The sequence below is a fragment of the Balaenoptera acutorostrata genome, chromosome 10 (genome assembly GCF_949987535.1).
Source record: "Balaenoptera acutorostrata chromosome 10, mBalAcu1.1, whole genome shotgun sequence".
NCBI classification, from domain to species: domain Eukaryota; kingdom Metazoa; phylum Chordata; class Mammalia; order Artiodactyla; family Balaenopteridae; genus Balaenoptera; species Balaenoptera acutorostrata.
The window spans coordinates 5604583-5624634 of NC_080073.1; the positions used below are offsets into that span (position 1 = coordinate 5604583).

The 20052-nt window shown below is 42.7% G+C and overlaps 1 protein-coding gene across 1 annotated transcript in view; it reads right to left on the minus strand.

The window, feature by feature from the left end:
* The window catches only part of SYN2 (synapsin II), a 182008-nt gene extending 166706 nt beyond the window's left edge, over positions 1–15302 (minus strand). Inside the window, exon 1 of the mRNA XM_057554990.1 lies at positions 14744–15302. Coding sequence (XP_057410973.1) covers positions 14744–15123 — 380 coding nt within the window. The 5' untranslated portion in view covers positions 15124–15302. The remainder of the gene's footprint in view (positions 1–14743) is intronic.
* Positions 15303–20052: the final 4750 nt, after the last annotated feature.

A 20052-nucleotide genomic window follows, 5' to 3' on the forward strand; every position in this document is an offset into this window, starting at 1 on the left:
TTCACCTTTTTATACAAGGGAGTTGAGCATCCATGGATTTTGCTGGGGGGGAGGGGGGGCTGGAACCAATCCCCTGTGGATACAGAGGGAAGAATGTAGTTCCTTTCTTCCTTTATGCTAGATACAGCCCTCTCTGTTCAAGTTTCTTATAACATAAAAGCCTTTGACATTTAAAATACTACAATACTGAGTTATTATGGACTGAATCTTTTTGTCCCTTGCCAAAATCCATATGTTGAAGCCCTAATCCTTAATGTGATGGTATTTGGAGGTGGGGAGTTTGGGAGGTAATCAGATTTAGATAAGCTTGTAAGGATGGAGCCCCTATGATGGAATTGGTGCCCTCATAAGGAGTTGAAGAGACCAGAGCTCTCTCTCTCTCTGCCATGTGAGGATAAAGAAAGACGGCATCTACAAGCCAGGGAGAGGACTTTCAACAGAACTTGATCATGCTGGCATCCTGATCTGGGAGTTTTAGCCTCCAGAACTTTCAGAAATAAGTAATTGTTCATTAAGCCACCCAGCCTATGGTATTTATTATAGCAGCCCAACCTAACTAAGACACAAGTATTGGTGAGGAACTCTTAAACTCTGCTAACAGCAGTGTAAGCTGGTAAACTCTGTAAAACTCTATAAAGTATTTGGTAGTATCTACTAAAGCTGAACTTGCATATGCCCTATAACCCAGCAGATTCTACTCCTGGGTAGGAAACAAGAGCTTATATTCACCGGAAGACATGTAAAGGAACTGTTCATAGCAGCATTATTCATAGTTGTTCCCAAACTGGGAACAACTTAAGCATCCATCAACAGCAGAATGCATAAATAAATTGTGATATATTCATACAATGAAATACAAATGAGCACTGAAAAAGAATGAACTAATGCTCTGTACCAGAAAACAGAAAAATCTCATAAACATGATGTCAAACAAAAGAAGCCAGACATAAAAGAGTTTGTACTGCATGATTCTATTTATAGAAAGCTCAAAACCAGGCAAAATTAACATATATTGAAGGAAGCCAAAATAGTGGTTACCTGTTGAGGAAGGAGAAGTAATGACCGAAGTGGGTTATAAGCTTAGCAGGTGCTGGATATGTTGTATATCTCGACTTGGGTCATACTTTATACTTTGTAAAAACTCATTGAACTATTAGTATTTGTGCACTTTTATACTTCAACTTTTAAAAAGTTTACAGGGAAAACAAACCTCTGGGAGATATAACAGACTGAAGGTCATAAGGTCCCAGAGCTCCTTCAGCCTGGGACTATACTCTCTGACATCCTTGTATCCACTCCTTCTTTTCCACGGCCATGGTCCTATTAGAAGCCTCCAGTCTCTCACAGATGGAAAACCAAAACATGCCTCTAAATTGGTCTCCAGCCCTGCACAAGTTCTTCCTCCTCCCCATTTTCTACAGTGTCCCCAGATAAACCTTACTAAGCACGGCATTGATCAAATCACTCCCCTGTTCCAAAACCTTCACTATTCCCCACTGACTACCTCTGAGTTTTGCATTCAAGGTTGTCCTTATTGGATCCTAATCTACTATTCCAGGATCAGCTCATGATTCCTCCATATCTTAACCCACTGCCTCAATCAAATCACTTACTGCCTCTGAACACGGCCCATGCTTTTGCCATGTTCATGTTGTTTTTACTCTTCTTTTTGCTGTGCTTCATTCTCTAGGAAAAGGACTTGGGCAGAAAGAAACTAATCATTTGGTAAAGTGATAAAAAGCTTAATAAAGTCTATTCAATCCCTAAAGCTACCCAACCACATCCTCCATCCTTCCTCACTATTTCCTTGGGGGGAAAATAATACTTTAGAAACTTCTATTTCATCTTCAAATGATAAAGATTGACTGCAAAATATGAAGACTAAATCTAGCTCCTGGCAAAAAATAAAAGTCACTTTATCCCTCTGCTCCTTGGTTACGTACATGATGGTGATGATAACAATGATTTTTTTATTCACATAGCACTTTACAGTTTACAAAGCACTTTTATAACTTACTTTATTTAAATAAAGTCTCACAACAACCCTGGAAAGTATGCATTCTCATCCACATTTACACATAAGGACACCAAAGCTCAGGTGACCACTAAGATTACATTCCTGTTCTCATATTCCTGGGATTCTCTGCAATAGATGAGGTTTATTCTTGACAACTTCCTACTACTCTTCTGAGCATCTCTCTCACCCCCTCTCCACTCCTCCATCACCAGGTATCTATTTTTTATTCCACCCCTGTAGAGTATTGATCTTGTATTGTGGTTATAATCTCCGATATGTTGCCTGAGACCACCACGGCATTGACGGTATTTATAAATCCTAGAAGTATTTATAAATTCCAGGAGGTATCCTTTACAGGTATTTATAAATTCCTAGAGGCCTCCAAGATTAGAAAGTCATTGAGAACCAAAGAATGAATTTTAAATGGTGAAGATGTGAGAATGATATTTAGAGAAGGAGACTGTCCCAAGAAAGTCATATTCCTTCAACAATTTTTTGAGGCCTATTATTGGCCAGGCTGCTAAATGCTGAGTCAAAGAGTAAAACATGGCCCTTGCCCTGAAGGAATTCACAGCCCAGTACAGACCTCACAGGTGTCAGTCCTACACAGAGTACTGACTCTAGCTCAAAGAATCTGACCCTTAACGCCACAATCACAGAAGTTTTTTGTCAAATTAGAGCAAATCCCCAAGAAGACAGTCTACGCACTGTTATCCATTCCTCTTCATTGACAATGAATATCCCATTCAAAATCAAGCTGTCAAGTTAGCAAATCAACCAGTAAAATGCCAAAAAACCAGAGCAATCATTTCACATAATATATTTATAAACAAACATTAGGGAAAACACTCAACTCATCTGTACTCGTAGAAATACATGGTAAAATAGCCAAATACTGCTTTTATACCTATTATATTAACACTTAAAAAGATAATATTGTATGCTGAAAAGTGAAGTGAATATAGTTGATGGACTGCAAACTGAAAAAACCTTTTATAGGAAGCAATATAGCAGTATCTATCAAAAGCTACATATATCATCATAATTTTTTTTTTAAGCAACCCTCAGAAAGGCATAGCCCCAGTGTCCCAAAGGCATTCAAAGTGTCAGTGATCAATGTGTCCTGCAATTCTCATTAATTCTGGAAACTAATTGCGTTCTTCATTGAGGTTTGAGCCAAGAGATCCAACGTTAAGAGTCGTATTATCATAATCTTTGATCAAATAGTTCATTTCCTGAAAACTGAGAACGCCTATGGTATTACTAAGTAATAATGTTGAAAAATTGGAAGTCAACAGTTCTCTAATAGAAACATAATTGAATAAATCATGGTACAACAGTTATTAAAATACATAATAATTATTAAGACTATATGACAATATGTAAACATTATTTACAAGTAGAAAAAACAAAATATGAAATTATAGCTAGACAACAATCACAATTATGTAAAAATATGCCTGCCTTTGGACAAATATTGGAAGAGAACATAAAAATGTGACAGCAGCTGCTCTATTGCTATGGTGAAATTATGAGACAAACATGTTCTATTTAAAACTTCTTTTAATCATGTTGATATAATAATAAATCATCCTTCATTACACTGCTTGTTTAATTGACTATCTTCCCAAATAAACCATAAGCTTTGTGAAGACAGAACAACGTCTCGTGTTCAGCATTATAGCACTAGTTCCCATGGAATACTTCATGAAAGAATTAATGAGATAAATGGGAAACCTCAAAATAATCCCCAAGAAGGAGAAAGGAAGTAGACCAGTAAAAACAAACAAAAGGTGGGAATTCCCTGGCAGTCCAGTGGTTAGGACTTTGCGCTTTCACTGCCGAGGGCCCGGGGTTCCATCCCTGGTCGGGGAACTAAGATCCCACATGCTCGAGGCCAAAAAAAACCAAAACAAAACAAAAGGTTGATCTCTATGCCTGTTTTTAAGCTCTAACTATGGGAAAAACCAAATCAACTCATTGAAGAATCTCTGGGAAGTCTTTCTTCCCTCAAGGCCACCGCCCAGACCTTTGCTGTTGAAGGGTCTGGAGAAAGGCACAGGGTTCTGCTAAGTAGACACAGCAGCAGGGTGCTTCCACGATATTCAGGGAACATGTGGAGTCAGAAGGGACAGGAGCTTCAGGTTCTTTCTCTACCCCAAACTCACTGCCCTTTGACTCCCAGAATCTTGCAAATAACTATAGCTAGAATTAACGGGAAGAGGGAGGGGGATGTAGCGAGAGGGACCGGCTATGTGGGAAAAAAAATAAGGGCAGAAAAAAATTGATCGGCAGGGAACAGTCTTTTTAGTAGGAACTTAAGTCTGATGCCACCCTGAGCTCTGGCTAAGAAATAAATTTCCAGGTACAAAAGGAAAATAAGAAGCTTTAAAGGAATTGAGCTCTGGAGTGAAAATCCCCTCTCCTGACAACTTAAAATCAGCCTGAAATACATCAGAGGCACCAGAAGGACTCTAAGTCATCAGAGTATTATAAGCATTAACAAAAAACACATAGGGAAAGGAGACAATCTTTAAGTTATTTTTCAACCAACCTACGCAGCACCTGTCACAGACCACACAGGCACTTTCCAGCTTAAGCAATTTCTTATCTGTTCTTGGTGCTTTGAGGCAAAGGGATCATAATTGATTAATGCAGAGCTCAGAAAGTTTAGCTGCACAGAGAAAAGGGGTACTGAGTAAGGAGAAAAGGGTACAGAGAAAGAAGAATCTAGATTTTACATACAGCTCTACCTATTTCATGTTGTAACTCTAAGCAAACCACACTCTCTTTGAGCCTTGGTTTCCTAATCAAAACAGGCAACTATACCAACTTACCTCACAAGGTTAAGGTGACAATTAAATGAGATGACACATGCAAGTCGAAGTATATAATAAATTATAAAGTTTTACTTAAACATGTGACCTAACTACAGAATCACATATGCTACAGTTTCCTTCCAGGATGAAAGTTCAGTTCAGTGCATTTTTCAACCTGATCTGACTGTATAAGTCATCTGGTGGCTACAGGAAAATCAATCTCATCCCTCTTTGCCAAGTTTTTTCTTTTAAAGAGTAGACTGTTCATGTGGGTGCAGGGCAATAAAGAATGATTCTCTTTTTCCCCCAATCTTAATGCTAAAACTGCACTACTCATTACTTAGGGTCAGAGAAGATTTTTTATTTTCCAGCTTCTTCTATGAAATTGCAAAAACTTGTGAAAAGGGATTGCCAACAGCCATTAACAACTCACACTGAGCAAAGATTAACTCAGCCTGCTGAAAACAAAAAGCTAGGAAATAAGGATGCCAACAACAATTTGGCCAATTCCCAGGAACCTCTGGATTTCAAGAAGGTTCCAACCACCAACCACCAAAATTTCCCCCCAATTCCCATATTGCAGCATCTAAAAATCTCTCAGACTATTTCTTACACTGAAAAACAAGACCTCATGTCCCAATTTTGTTTTAGAAAATATGTTCACCTCTGGAATGGGTCCCAGGTCACAGGAGTCCATGGACACAAAGTGAAAGGCATCAGTGGGGGGAGAAGACACAGAAAAGTGAAAAAACAAAATTCACCATTTCCACAGCTCTGACTAGAATCAGCAGCCCTGATACTAGGGAAAAACCTATTTTCTCCCCTAAATTTTTACTCCTAATTAACTAGAAAAACTTCCCATGACAATACTTAAGAGGAAATTAAGTGGGGAATTCTTCCTCATATCTACACTCAGTCCCACCTGTTGCTACAGTTTCAGTCCATATATATTTAAATCTGTTGTGTATGTTACAGTTTGCAAGCTGACCTCACAACAATCCTATGAAGAAAGTAGGGCAGCTTTTATTACTCCAATTTTACGGATGAGGAAACTGAGATTCAGAGATGAATAGAAGCTTGCTATGGCTGAATTAAACCCAGACCTTCTGACTCCCAATCTCCTATGCTGTCCAAAACACCACGATGTTTCTTGAGGTCTTCTGGCTCCAGTCTTGCCAGAGAAGATAAATACCAGTCCCATCCTTCCTGTGACCACCTTCCATGGCTCTGTTCACTGGCTTTTTGTGTCAAATCTAGCAGTTTCTGCAAGAGAATCCCAAGGTAGCACTAAAGGGAAATCATTAAGCTAAACACCCATGGAAAACAAAGTTTAATAAATGGCTGGAAGAGCTAATATTATTGTTCACTTAATACAAGCTTCCAACTAAATTAGCTCACCATCTAGCTCTACGGCACCTGCAACTCAGTCTAGGAAGCCCACAGCAAAACACAGAAGATCCAAAGGCAGAGACCTGGGTGGGAGTCCTGACTCTGTCACTTCCTGACTATGTGACCTTGGGTAACTTCCCCATCTTAATTCCTTCATATGTAAATGAAAATAACATTAATTACTGCCCCACAAATAGTGTTGCATGGAGGATTAAATGAGACAATGGATGTGACAGTGCTCAAAGTATAAAGTTTCTACAAACAAGCCATCTCAAAAACATCTTCCCCCAAGACTGTTTCAAAACATTAGTAATCAGTGTTTTCTAAACTATGTGCAACAAACTACTCCAACCAAAATGAAGGAATATTCATTTAGGCTTGTCCTATTTTTCAAATTTACTTTTAGTGTCATAGAAACCTGTCTACAAATGACTTTACTTGACTTGAAGGCTCCTATAAAGACTCATATGGTAAGCTGTTGCCTCAAAGTTGCTATGAAAATCTGCCTGTCATGGTGGAACTTTTATTGAACATTTCCCAGGTCCCAGTCACATTAGGCATTTTGAGAGTTTATGTCAATTGATTCTCATAAGAATGAGAAATACTTTATCTCCTCTTTATAGATGAAGAAACTGAAGTTCACAAAGAACAAGAAATTGCTCGAGGTAAAACAGGTGTCCGTGTCACTGAGGAAAAGAAACACCAAGGTGTTTAGTGGCAAGGAGAAATGTGGAACACTGTTACCTAGTGATTATAGAGCATGGTGGATAAGCGCGTGGTCTCGGAGCTGCACTACCTGGATGCAAATCCTGAATTCACTATGCGTTTCCTCATTTGCAAAATTAGGTTAATAATAGTAATCTATTTCATAACTCAGTAAATCAGTTAATACATCTACTTGGAACACCTACCTATCACATTGTATACTCGACACATTAGATATTATTGCCATCATTTCTCCCACCCCGCTTATCCAAACCTTGCTCCCTCTTTTCCCTGCCCTGAAACCTGTGTGCTGACTAGCCTAAAGCTCCCTTACACACATTTTACTCACTGTTGTTTATGATTTTGCTCTTTCTCTTCCTTTTAACTGAAATGCCTCTCTCCTTCCTCACCAATCTAAATCTCCCTCAGCCTTGAAAGCCTAGCTCAGACCTAGCCCCTTCTGTGAAATATTTTCTGACTTCACCAGCCCACAGTGATTTCTTCCTTCTCTGAACGACTCTTTATACTGTCAAACTATCTAACCTTTAGAAATCACTTGATTTCTAAAGTGGTTTCTAAAGGACTCTGAAGATAAATGATTTAGCTCAAATCCCTAATTTTTGAAATAGAAAAAGAGGCTTAAAGAGTTAAACTGCCTACGGTGACACAAAAAGTTACACAGCAGGGTAGAGGCTTGACCCAGATATTTTAAATGTTTGCGATGCTCTTACCACTAGACAATGCTAATTTTGCCTGCCTTGAGATTCCCTACAAGTTCTCAAAAGTGAAAACATGTATTATATAATTGTCTGATTCCAAGTATTTCACTTACTTTGTAGCCTTCATGGAAACTAACACACTGGAGTTAGTAGCTCTTTGCTAACTGATTAGAGATCAATCTTTCACTGCTGCCCTTTTGCCCCGCAGTTAAAATGTTAGTAAACATAGGACTCTATAGAACTTAAATTCTCATCATCAGCAGTTGCCCCGCAGTTAAAATGTTAGTAAACATAGGACTCTATAGAACTTAAATTCTCATCATCAGCTATTCCTCAGGGGGTAATAAGGACTGCAGAGGGAATTATATCCGTATGTGTCCCTGAGTCACATCACAGGGTCCAACAAGAACAACAAAAAACTCATTCTATATCACTGAAACCTGGAAGTATAAAAGAAAACAGTCTTCAGCTGTGCTACTATTAATACTAGGGCCCTCTAAGGATTCAAGTCCACAATAGAGAAAGGGGAACTTCAATTTCCCCCCCCCGCAAAGCCCAAGCCTCTTTTTGTAGGATTAAATCGGGCTAAAGTTACTGCATAAAGTTGTTAGACCCCTTGAGTGGAGAAATAGATGAGAGGTATATATCCTGGAAAGGGATTAAAGCTGTGTTTGGGAGGAGTGGAATGGAAGAATGGTCCTAGGCAGAAAGAAAAAAGAAAGAACAGACTCTAAAATCTGAGAAAGGCTCCAGTAAACAAAGACATCTTAGTGCCTAGACTGAGAGAGGGGAAGAAGCAGAGAGCACAATAGCTGTTCTCCAGAAAGGAAGGAAGTGCAAGCGTGGGGTGTTCATGCACATCAGAAAAGGGCAAGCTGGAGAGCTTAATAGCTATTTAATATTTGGAAAGCGACTACTTTTATGAGTCTGTTTTTTCATCATTTGAAGATAAAATGAGACATTGGGTGTGAATATGTTGTGCAAACTGTACAACACAGTGCACATGGCAGGGATCAGGAAATAAATGCTGTTAGCCAACACTTCAACATATGTATACAAAAGTTCTTAGAGCTATCAGGGAGAGAGGAATTCAACCACAAGTCCACAATTCCCATTACTGAGTAGGAAACATACACAGTGGGTATTACAGGATTAGCCCCTTTTTTTCAGGATACCACATGGTAGCAACACTGTAAGAAAGGGGTACTGAATGGAGAGTACTCGAAGATGAGCTTTTCATCCAAGGACATGTTTAGCCATGTACTGACCTATGCCTCCCCTTCCAAAGATTTACAAACATTACCACATAGAATAAATTAGAATAAATCATAGAGCTAAAGCTTTTGAAAGAAAATGGCACAAAAACTGTAACATGGAAATAATGTAGTGCTGCAAAGGATCTTAGAGAATGTTTCAATCCTCTCATTTGACAGAGTTTAGAAAATCAAACTCCAAAGAGGCAAAGTGGTTTATCAAAGAATACACAGTGGCACATTTTTAATGGTACAAACATTTCTAACTGCAACATCTTCATTCCCCTCTGCTCCCACAGCATCCTATGCATACTAATTACCATACTGTACTAAAATCCTATTTAAATGTCTGTCTTCTCCCCTGCTGGACTGGAAGATCCCAGGGGACAAGGCCTATGCCCAACTTAACCTTATATCCCCAGCACCTGGCTTGTGTTTAGATGCTCCACTGCACTGAACATATCCCAGTTAAAACTGTTTTGTAAATTTGAGGGGAAGGTAGGCAATTCTGGAAAACTTGCTGATTAGGCCTCCATTACATTTTGCTTAGCAAGATATTGAAAAGGCTAATGTTACCATAGACCTGAACTTGGGTACAGAAAGACAGTAAGCAATCTTAGGCAGACAGGGACACTAAGGTAAAAATGGGTCCCTGAAAGCAAGGTCATCATAGTAGCGCAGTCCTACTAACTTTATTATATATTGTTGGAGTTTGATGACTAGGTCTCTAATTAAGAGTCTCCTTCAACCATTTTACAATGACCTTTGTTGAAACAACAATAACACAAATAAGACAGTGAAACTGCTAGTGGGGATATAGTGCAATATGCTCATGTGGTTCTTTTTTAAGCACTTACAACTCCACAGTGACTCTTTAAAAGCAGCAGACACAAACAGAATTTTCAAAGAGAAAAAAGGTTAAATTTAAAGAATCTACTCATAGAGTAACTTAAGAGTCAGAAGATGCAAATTCTGGTTTCCATTCTCTCACTAACTTCTTATTTGACTTTGGGCACATCGTTCCATTTCTCTGGGCTTAGAAGAAAGACTGAAGTTCTAGATCCTAGTTCTGAGTAAATTTGAACAAGCCACTTTGCTTCTTCAGAACAAGATTTCCCCCATTTATGGGACTTCCCTGCTGGCGCAGTCGTTAAGAATCCACCTGCCAATGCAGGGGACACGGGTTCGAGCCCTGGTCCTGGAAGATCCCACATGCCGCAGAGCAACTAAGCTCCTGCACCACAACTACTGAGCCTGTGTGCCACAACTACTGAAGCCCGCACACCTAGAGCCTGTGCTCCACAACAAGAGAAGCCACCGCAATGAGAAGTCTGCACACCAAAACGAAGAGTAGCCCCCGCTCGCCACAACTAGAGAAAGCCCGCGCGCAGCAACAAAGACCCACTGCAGCCAAAAAAATAAATAAATAAATTTATTTTTAAAATTTCCCCCATTTATAAAGTAACCCGGATTATCTTCCAGCTCTAATAACCTAGAATTCTAAGCTATAAGCTACTGTTGCTATGAACAATGAAATTCAATGTAATCAGTATGTTTGTGTTAGAAACAGGACATGTAGATAAAATATTTGGCAGAGAGAAGCCTCAAACCTCACTGGAGCTTTCCCCCCAAGTTTCAATTCAAATATTTTTCTAGAACTACACACAAGCACTGGTCCAGACTTCTGTACTTCCCCTATTCTTAATGAAATGCCCAAAGACTGACCAGAAAAGAATGGGAACCGGCGCTTCCCAGATAATGCATCAATCGAGTCTCTTGGTTGTCTCCCTCTTTCCTACCAGTGCACTTTCCTTATACCATCCACTGTCTGGACTGAGCCAACCTATCCCTTTTGATTTAAATTCTTCAAGGCTCAGTTCAAATCTCACTACTTCCATGAAGCATTCCCTTCCCATTCTAGCCCACATCCATCTCTCCCTCTTTTAAACGTCTACAGTACAATACACTGTTGTGGTAGGGATTAAATGATATTTGTAAAGAACTCGGTACCACATGTGACATATAGCAGTTACTCAAAAAGTGATAGTACTTGGTGTTGTTGCTACATCTCTAGCACTAATCACATACCCTTTAGTTCAGTGCATCTTAAATTTAATGTGCATGTGAATCACCTGGAGATCTTATTCAAATGCAAAGTGTGATTCAGTAGGCATCAGGTGGGACCCGATAATCTGCAGTTCAAAAAGCTCCTGGTTGATGCCTATTCTGCTGATCCAAGGACCACAGTTCAAATACAAGGGGAAGTTTTTAGTAAACTTTTTTTTTAACGTATTTATCTTGTCTATCCAGCCAGATGGAAAGATCTTAGAAGAGAGAGACTATGTCTCATTTTTCTTAGCATATATACTCTATACAGAGGTGTTCAATAAACATCTGTGGACTTATCAAATCTGCAATCTCTAGATACTCTAGATAATCTCTAGAATGCCTGTAATACTGATTTTCAAATTCAAACATTGAGACATTCAAGGTTGAAAAAGCTCACTTGGTCACTGGAATTGGAATCACTGGAACAGAGAAAGGGGAGAATCTGAGAGAAAACTTACCTCATAACCAGTGAGAAGGTAAAACACAGAAAAAACAACATATACAAATGGACGCTTGTTCCTTGTTTAAGCACAAAGATCGTTAAAATGCAATCTTAACTGCACTTCTAATTTAGGTACGAACCTTGAAAGAAGACATGCATTTTCAGGCATACATATATATATATATTTTTTAAACTAGTAATAATTAACTAAAAAGGTATATAATGAACTTGATATCACGTTTTAGTGGAACAGAAATATTTTTCAGTGATCCGTTAATGTGCAATTAACCTAAAGATCTCAGGCAACCAATGAAAACACATTTCAAGCAAAAGAAAGAGAGAAACACCCTCCGATTTTCCCATCAACCTGGCCAGTGATAAGATCCCCAGATTCCATTGCCCACAGTTACACTACAGAAATTCAAAAGAATCTGCTGTGTATCAAGGCTGCTCTGAGAGGCTGCCTATTTTAAGCCCTCCTTTAAATCTCCAATTATTTAAATAGTTGTTAAAACCCTCCGTATTTTAGCATTCCATAATTCAAATGGGACCAATATTCTTAAATTTTACTGGGAGGCTATACTCTGACTTCCTATTCAAGTACCAGGAAAATAATATCGGGCATGTATGACACCTGCTCACAGAATACTATCTAGGTAGCTTAAACTGTGAGACAAATCTATTAAAATCAGTCTTTAGAGCAAAAAGCACCTTTTTAAGTCACTGAGCTTGTCATAAACAGGCATCTGCGCCTTAACTCATAGAGACCTTTCAATAAAACCACTCACCAATATTTAACTGAGATATTTTTAACAAATACAGACACCTTAAAAGAAGACAGACTCTGCAAAATTCTGAGAACTGCCATTAAGCACAGAAACACAGAAGCACAGAACTGCTGTCAAGCACTAGACTCAAACTGGGTTTATGAGTTTTAATAAATCAATGTTATTACTTTAGAGAAAATCAGAAAACAGTTGGGAGTCAGCCTACAGGAAAGTGGCTTCTATTTCTTCCATCAGAAGTCTAGTCTCCTGGGCAAGGCAAGTTCTGTGGTTCATGCCAGGCAGGCAGTCTTCCTCGAGAATAATTACTATCCAAGGAGAGTTTCAAATCCCAAGACACTGAAGCAGTTATAAACACATACCCATACAAATGAGTGTCTTCCTACCTGCGGGTACCTAACTAGTAATTACACCCAAAACAAACGCCTTCAGCAGGAAAGGAGATCAGGACCAGGTATAGGAGGGTCAGATTCTTGCATAAAAAATGAAGCACCAATTTCATTCTCATTTCTCCCCTCCTTTTCCTGGTCTTTCTTCAAGACTCATCCTTTGTGAAGCTTTCTCCAATAACTCTGACCCTCACTCTCAATAACTCTAATCACTTCATTTATTGAAAGCCTGAAACACCAGTCTCAACTAATTATTCTAGATTCCTTTTTGTTAACTGTTTCAAGTTTTCATTTTGTCTCCCAAATTTGAGGGAGTTCTCTGTAAGGCCAGTACACTGCCTAGCCCCTAGAGGGGGCCAATTATTAATATTGCTAATAATATAATAATAATAATGAGGCAATATAACATAAGGGAGTGGCAAAAGTGGAGTCAAATAGGCCTAAGTTCAAATTCTGGTTCTACCATTTGACTGTGAACACATTACTTATTTTCTCTAAGCCTCAGTTTGGTGGTGAAAATTCAACAAGATATATATTAGCGCACCTAGTACAGGGTTTGGCATATAACAGATGCTCAATAAAGCTTAGCTACCTTCACGTCCCACTTAATAAGCACTTGTTGATTTGAACTGAGTTACAGTAATTCTCCTAGGGGACTGCCAATGGCATCATCATATACTCTCTTACTTTCCCCATTACACTCTTGCGCGTGCCTGTGTCATTGCCTTACAAAGGTCCCTTCAGGTTTTCTACTCTGCTGTCCTAAGAAAAAGCCAACAACTACACAAGTCAGCAGGAGGGCATCTCCACATCTACATCTCACTTTTATCACAGCCACGCCAGCACTCTCTCCGTCCGGGTCTCCCAGTGAGAAAATGATAGAGAAAACCAGGGAAGCAGCCAGAAGAGGAAATGGAGATAAACAGCTCTGTGGTCCCTCTGTGCCTCCCTCTTGGGAGGAAAGACTTAGGTCTAGTCTCCAACCCCAACTCTTGTGAGGAAAGGAAAAAAAAAAAAAAAAAAATACCCTTGCCATGTTCCAGAAGAAAAAGCAACCCCTTTTCCTCACCTCTTCACTTCTTCAAGCCCTTCACCAGTCAGTTCCACTATCACCTCCCACCCTAACCATCCCCTGGGTCAACTTCCTCCTCCATAAAACAAAGCCTCTTTTAACTAATTTGTCTTAAATAGACATCATTCATGCTTTTATCGACTAGAGGTCACATATTCCCTCAGCCTTCACCATTCCAAGTTGGAATATCCCTTTAAAAAAAAAAAGAAGAATTTTTAAAGTTTCCCATCTTCTGCATTAAGGCACATCTCTTTTTATTTGTGTCCCTTTAATGATCCAGAATATTGAATGATGCAGAATACCTCGGTCATCATTCTTCCAGCTGGAAAAAGCCACCATCACTTCCACCCCAAAACACATACTCCCCCCCCAAAAAATTTTTTTTTAATCCACAAATTGGGGATTTGGAAAACTACAAGAATATTTGGGGCTGCAGAAAATACAAGAATTGTATTATTCTTAAACGAGTTCACCACGCTGCACGGGAGCAAGTCCATGTACACCTGGGCTCCCACACCTGTGATATGATCAACTTTGATGTCAGTACTGACACCAGCCTTAATCGGACCAGGTGAAAAAATACCCCCTCGCCCTCTCCCTTCCCCGCCCCCAAATACCCATCTCCATTCCTGATTCGCCCCGGGGCCCATAAAGCAGAACCTTTCTTATTGGCCTTAATGTCCCTCGGAGGATCTGGGACCCTTTTCACCTCAGCTTTGATGTATCGAGGCAGAAAAGTCTGTTCCCTCCACCCCTCCCTCAAAAAAAAAAAGACTATTTCTTAAGACTCTTCCCTGTTGGATGGTAGCTCCAGCATTTATGTGTTGGGGGATTTGAGTCAACTGAGGGGCTATTTTACCGCAGGCTTCACCTTTCCAGGCTGATCAGTGCCTCCCCCCGCCCTCGACACACACACGCTCGCTGGACCCCCTCTCCTCGCGGCGGGACCCCAGACCCTCCTTTTCGTTGCTCTGACACCTCCCTGGGAGCCGGAGCATCCTCGGAGCGGCCCCGAGCCCCGGGCGGCGGCGGCCGGGCACCTACCAGTCGGTGTGCGGCTCGTCGACGACCAGCAGCACCTTGGCCTTCCTGGCGGCGGCGGGCGCGGGCGCGGGCGCGTCCACCAGCCCGGCCGAGGCTGCCGTTTGCTTCACCGCCTGGGAGAGCGAGCTGAAGAAGCTGCTGCCCACCGACGGCGCCGGGGCCGGCTGCGGCGCGGGCTGCGGCGCGGGCGCCGGGGCGGGCGGCGGCCTCCGCTCGGGGCCCGGCGAGGCGACCGGGGGCGCAGACGAGGCCGAGGCCGCGCCCGGGCCGGGGGGCGGCGGCTGCTGGGGCTCCGGCCGCTGCAGGTCAGTCATGTAGCCATTGGGCAGGTTGGCGATGAAGCTGCTGTCGGACAGCCGGCGCCGCAGGAAGTTCATCATCTGGCTTGAGGGGCTGAGGGCGCGCGGGGCGGCGGAGCCGGGAGGCGCTGAGGGCGAGACGGAAGCGGCGGCGGGGGCTGAGGCGGCTGAGGCGGCTGAGGCGGCTGAGGCGGCTGAGGCGGCTGAGGCGGCTGAGGCGGCAGAGGCTTGGTGCGCGGCGCGCGAGCCAAGCAGACAGCCACGGCCGACTGGGCTGGGCGGGCGGGGAGGTGCGAGGCTCAGAGCCACGGAGAGGGCGGGGCCGGGGCGGGGCCACGGGTTGTCCCGCCCCGCGCCGCAGAGCCGGCACCGCCCCAGACTCGCAGTGGGTGCCGCCGGCTGTGAGCAGCGGGCCTAAGGGGGCTGAGGGCGCGCGGTCTGGGGAGGACCAGGCCTCCTGCGACCTGAGCGTGGCTCTCTGGGGACGGCGTGGAAGCTAGTCCTGCTCCCCAAGAATAGGGACAAGGGAGCCCAGAGCCCCTACCACCTTTTTGATTGGGGGAGAAAAGAACCGTGTCCCACCCGAGATGGAGGAGAGGGAAACTGTCCCCACTCCCTTTGGAGGAAAGAAAGGTGTCAACCTCCCCACCCTGAGGTGTGAAAGAAGCCATTCCCCTCGCGCGCGCGGACATAAGGGATAATCCGCCCCAACACACACACACACACACACACAGACACACACACACACACCCTATGGTGAGATGAAAAAGAACTATCCCTTCCTCAGTGCTGGGAGAGAAAGACATCCCCCTACCCTAAGGTGACAAGACAAGACCTAGTGGGGAAGCGAAGGGTCAACTCCTCTACTTTGGGGAGAAAGGGGGTGGGAGACAGACTTTCTCCACCTGCCTTGGAAGGATGTGTGGGATGCACTTTCAGCACCTGCACCTTAGGGATGGCTCACCTCAGAGCACCTACTCCTCTCCCCCATCTCTTGCACAAGAGAGAGGAAACATGTGTAAGTCTGGAGATCCCCCCCTGCAGGACCCCTGAGTGGGATATCTAAGGCTCCCCCACCCCTTCTGCGTCCTTGCTTACAGGCATTCGTGCATCCTACATAGTATCAAGAAGGTCACGTCTTCAAGATCTTTCTGTTTGCTTTTTCCAGTTCATTCATTGGCCAGATCTGCCTCGACCTCCATGAAGGCTTTCTGATTACCACCTTCCCATGGGCACTCCCTGAATCTTGTATGCCCCCTGAACCTTTGTTTTCACCTCTCAGGAGATATACTTTTAATCCCTATGTTGAATTGGAGCAGGACGCAGCAGATATACTTTACATTCAGACCACTCTGCGTGATATGTGACCTTGGGCAAATCAGCCCTCTGAGCCTCTTTTCCTGGGCTAGTAAAAGGAGATAATACTTTTCAAAGTTGTTACACAGAGTAAGTGAGATCATGTATGTAAAGCACCTGGCACACAGTAGGTATTCTAGTAGTGGTGGCAAGATTCTTATTCGTATTGGAACTAGTTCTCAGTAAGTATTTATTGGGCTGAATGGAGTCAATGAGCAGCTTGTCACTAATGTTGGCAGGCAGTTCTTGCTTCCTACATCCCAGCTGGCACTCAGCTTGGGAGCTGGAGATGCACAATCCAGCCCTGAGCCAGAGACCCAGTGATGTCCGAGAGGTCTTCGGTCAGCTATAGTAATGCAGTGGTCCTCCCATCTCCCATGTCCCAGGCATGGTTAGAGCTGGATAGACTGACATGAATGGAAAGTATCCCGTGTTTGCGAGTTCACCATCTATGTGGGCTAGAGGGGGAGAGTAGGGAGGACAGACAAAGAAACAGTCACCACAATAAGATGGGTGAGGTGTTTTAGGAGCACCAGAGAGCGAGGGATTCATTCTACCTGTGAGGCTTAGGGATGGCTTCTCAGAAGACGTGATATTTGAGATGGGTCTTGAGGCACCTGAAAGGGTTTACAAGCAGAGAAGAGGGAAAGCACTCAGACAGAGAAGGCCTGCAGGAATGTTCCTTGATGACTCCTCCAGGAAGCCTCCCGTCAATCCTCCAGGGTGGGCTGTTTCAACGCCTGTGCTTGGTTTCGTCATAGCCCCTGAAGAAATGATAATAAAATATTCTGGTGACTAGAATATAAGCTTTTCAAGGATGGGATTGTGTCTCAGTCATCTTTGGACCCCAACACCAAGCACAGTGCCTGATACATAGCAAGGACTCTGCTGTTTGAGAATCCAGCTCTACTCTTACCCAACTCAGTTCTTGTGTCTATTGGAGAATAAAACTGATGTCACTAATAATTTAAGTAAATAAACTCAGTTTAATGTATTAAACTGAGTATTTTTTAGAAAATGAGAGGAATCTTTTCCAAAGGCATGAATCTCTACTGATGAGATTTCAGACACTGTATCACTTTAAGTTTTTTGAATGAGTGGGTTGTCTTTTTTATATATATATTTCACTAATTCCCCCTAACCATTAAGCTTGTAGTGCACGTATAATATTTAAAAATCAACCAATTAACAAACACGTTTTGAGTACCTAATACACACAGGGCATCATGCTAGGCACTGGAGGGTAAAGGAGATTCAAGGATGAAGAAAATCCAAGTTCTGCCCATAAGAAGATGACTCAGAAACACGTGAACACATAATTAGCAATAGCAGAGCATCTGTGTGTGACCAGAAAGTGGAGCAGGCAGTGAGGGTTAAAGGAGCCAGAGGAAGAAGAGATCTCTGGGGTAGGAGGAGATTTCACAGGAGCGGTAGAGCCCAGGCCATGTAAAATGGGTGGAATTCAGATAACCAGGACAGCATAGGGGAGACAGTCAAGACGGAGGAGATGGCAAGAGCAAAGTCAGGGAAGTGGGATTGGATAAGTCATAAGAATGTATAGATCTACTCCTTGAAGGCAAAGACCTTCCCTGTATTATCACTATACTCCTTAAGCCTTAGAATAGCACCTGGCATGTAGAATGCATTCAAATATTTGTAAGAGGGGCTCCGAGAGGCTGTACTTGTGTGTGTGTTTATTTTGTTGGTGTCTATCCAGCTATATTTTTAGATGGCAAGCACCTCACAGTGAGGAATTCTGTCTGCTGCTTCTCTCAGAATGATCTGCAAAGCCTGATGTAACATTCAACACACAGGAAGTATCCCAGTCTTGGGTGCTGGATCAGAACGTTCCCAGAGAACTGCTTACCTATAGATTCCTTCACTGATACAATGGAGGCCCACAAGACCATTAAAAATATTTATCAAATATTCCACTAATTTATAAATATTTTCTGGTAGGTTTTAATAAGAATATTACTCTTATGGAAGAACAGAATATTTTCTTATGATTGGGCATGGGTGGTTATTAATCACTTGAATATAATCAGAAGATTTTCATTAGTTGGCACAAATGTAAATCACATCCGATTAAAACAATATCCTCCGTGTTCCACTGAGTCCTTGCCAATAAGTGTCTGCAGTGTGCAAAGACACTGTATTATAAATGGGCTTGGGTTTTTAATAAGCTGTAATGAAAATCTTTCCCGTATCCTTACCTGTGGATCTAGGTTCCAGATGCAGGGAGAATATAGCCCTCTTCATCTATCTTATATCCTGCCTTTTCTCTGGAATTGAAGAGGGAGCAGGATTGGGAAATGCTATAAAATATAAAATTCTGGTGCAGTTAGGGCCTTTTCTACCTATCTCCCTCTGAGACCAACCAGCCGTTCCCCATCTCCAGGTAGAAGGCATTTCTCCCAGAACAATCAGTGAAGAAGGGGGGGACGGGGGATCTCTCCCATCTTTCTTTTTTTTTTTTTTTTAACATCTTTATTGGAGTATAATTGCTTTACAATGGTGTCTTAGTTTCTGCTGTATAACAAAATGAATCAGCTATACATATACATATATCCCCATATCCCCTCCCTCTCACATCTCCCTCCCACCCTCCCTATCCCACCCGTCTATCTAGGTGGTCGCAAAGCACCGAGCTGATCTCCCTGTGCTAATCATTCAGTGACTGACTAAGCCCTGACTGACTATTCTGATTCTGACTATCAGAATTTCGGAAGTCTCTTCCAGTTCTGGAAGCCTGGGACTCTTTGAGGTCCTTCCTTGTGTAATCTTTATCTTCCCACTGAATTGTAAACACAAGTAAACATCTGGCGACTGCAGATGAAAGAATCCTGCTAAACTCAGGAACCAATTTGAATGCTTTACCGCCCCTCTGATTTCTCTCTTCCCCTCGAGCAACAGTGCGGCAGAGAAGGCTCACAAGGAGCCAGGCTGGGTACAGGTCGGAGGAGCAACTGAAGCGCCTTCTGCAGGCAGAGCTCAAAAACAGAGCTTAAAGGGAAACCTCGGCACACTGTCTTGGTTCCTCCCAAACAAGGAAGTTTGCTGGAACATGCCACCCTTGGCCCTTGCTCATGCCTCAGGATCAGGGACCCCATTCAGACCCAGCTGCCCTAAAAAGAAGTAGAAAGACTTTGGGATTGAGGAACTGTGGGTTCTCGTCCTGGCTCCATCACTCATTGGCTTTGCAGATTTTCAACAGGTTGCTCGGCTCCCTGGGCCGCTTATGTAAACCGGCAGGATTAGATCTTCCTCGGGCCTCTCATGAGATAATATGAGAACACTGTGAAGGTGACAAAGCTTTACTGGAAGAGGCATCATTATTGCTCCCATACGATCTTGTTACGTGCCGTTTGGAGAACCCAGATGAATTGAGGGTTTGCCATCGCTATCCAGGTGGGCCTCGGTGACCCTCAGCCCTGGGGATGCCCTCCTCCTCCACCTCTGCACAGAAGACGGCTACGTCCCGAACTCTGAATTCTCTGAATGGGGCACACCAGCTGGGCCACTTTGCTATCCTTACGAACCACACAAATATAAGTTCAACTCCTAAATCTGCCTAGTGGTAACTGCGTCACTCTGAACAAGTCACGTTCAGCCTCAGTTTCCTGATCTGTAAAAGAATGGCGATAATTATCA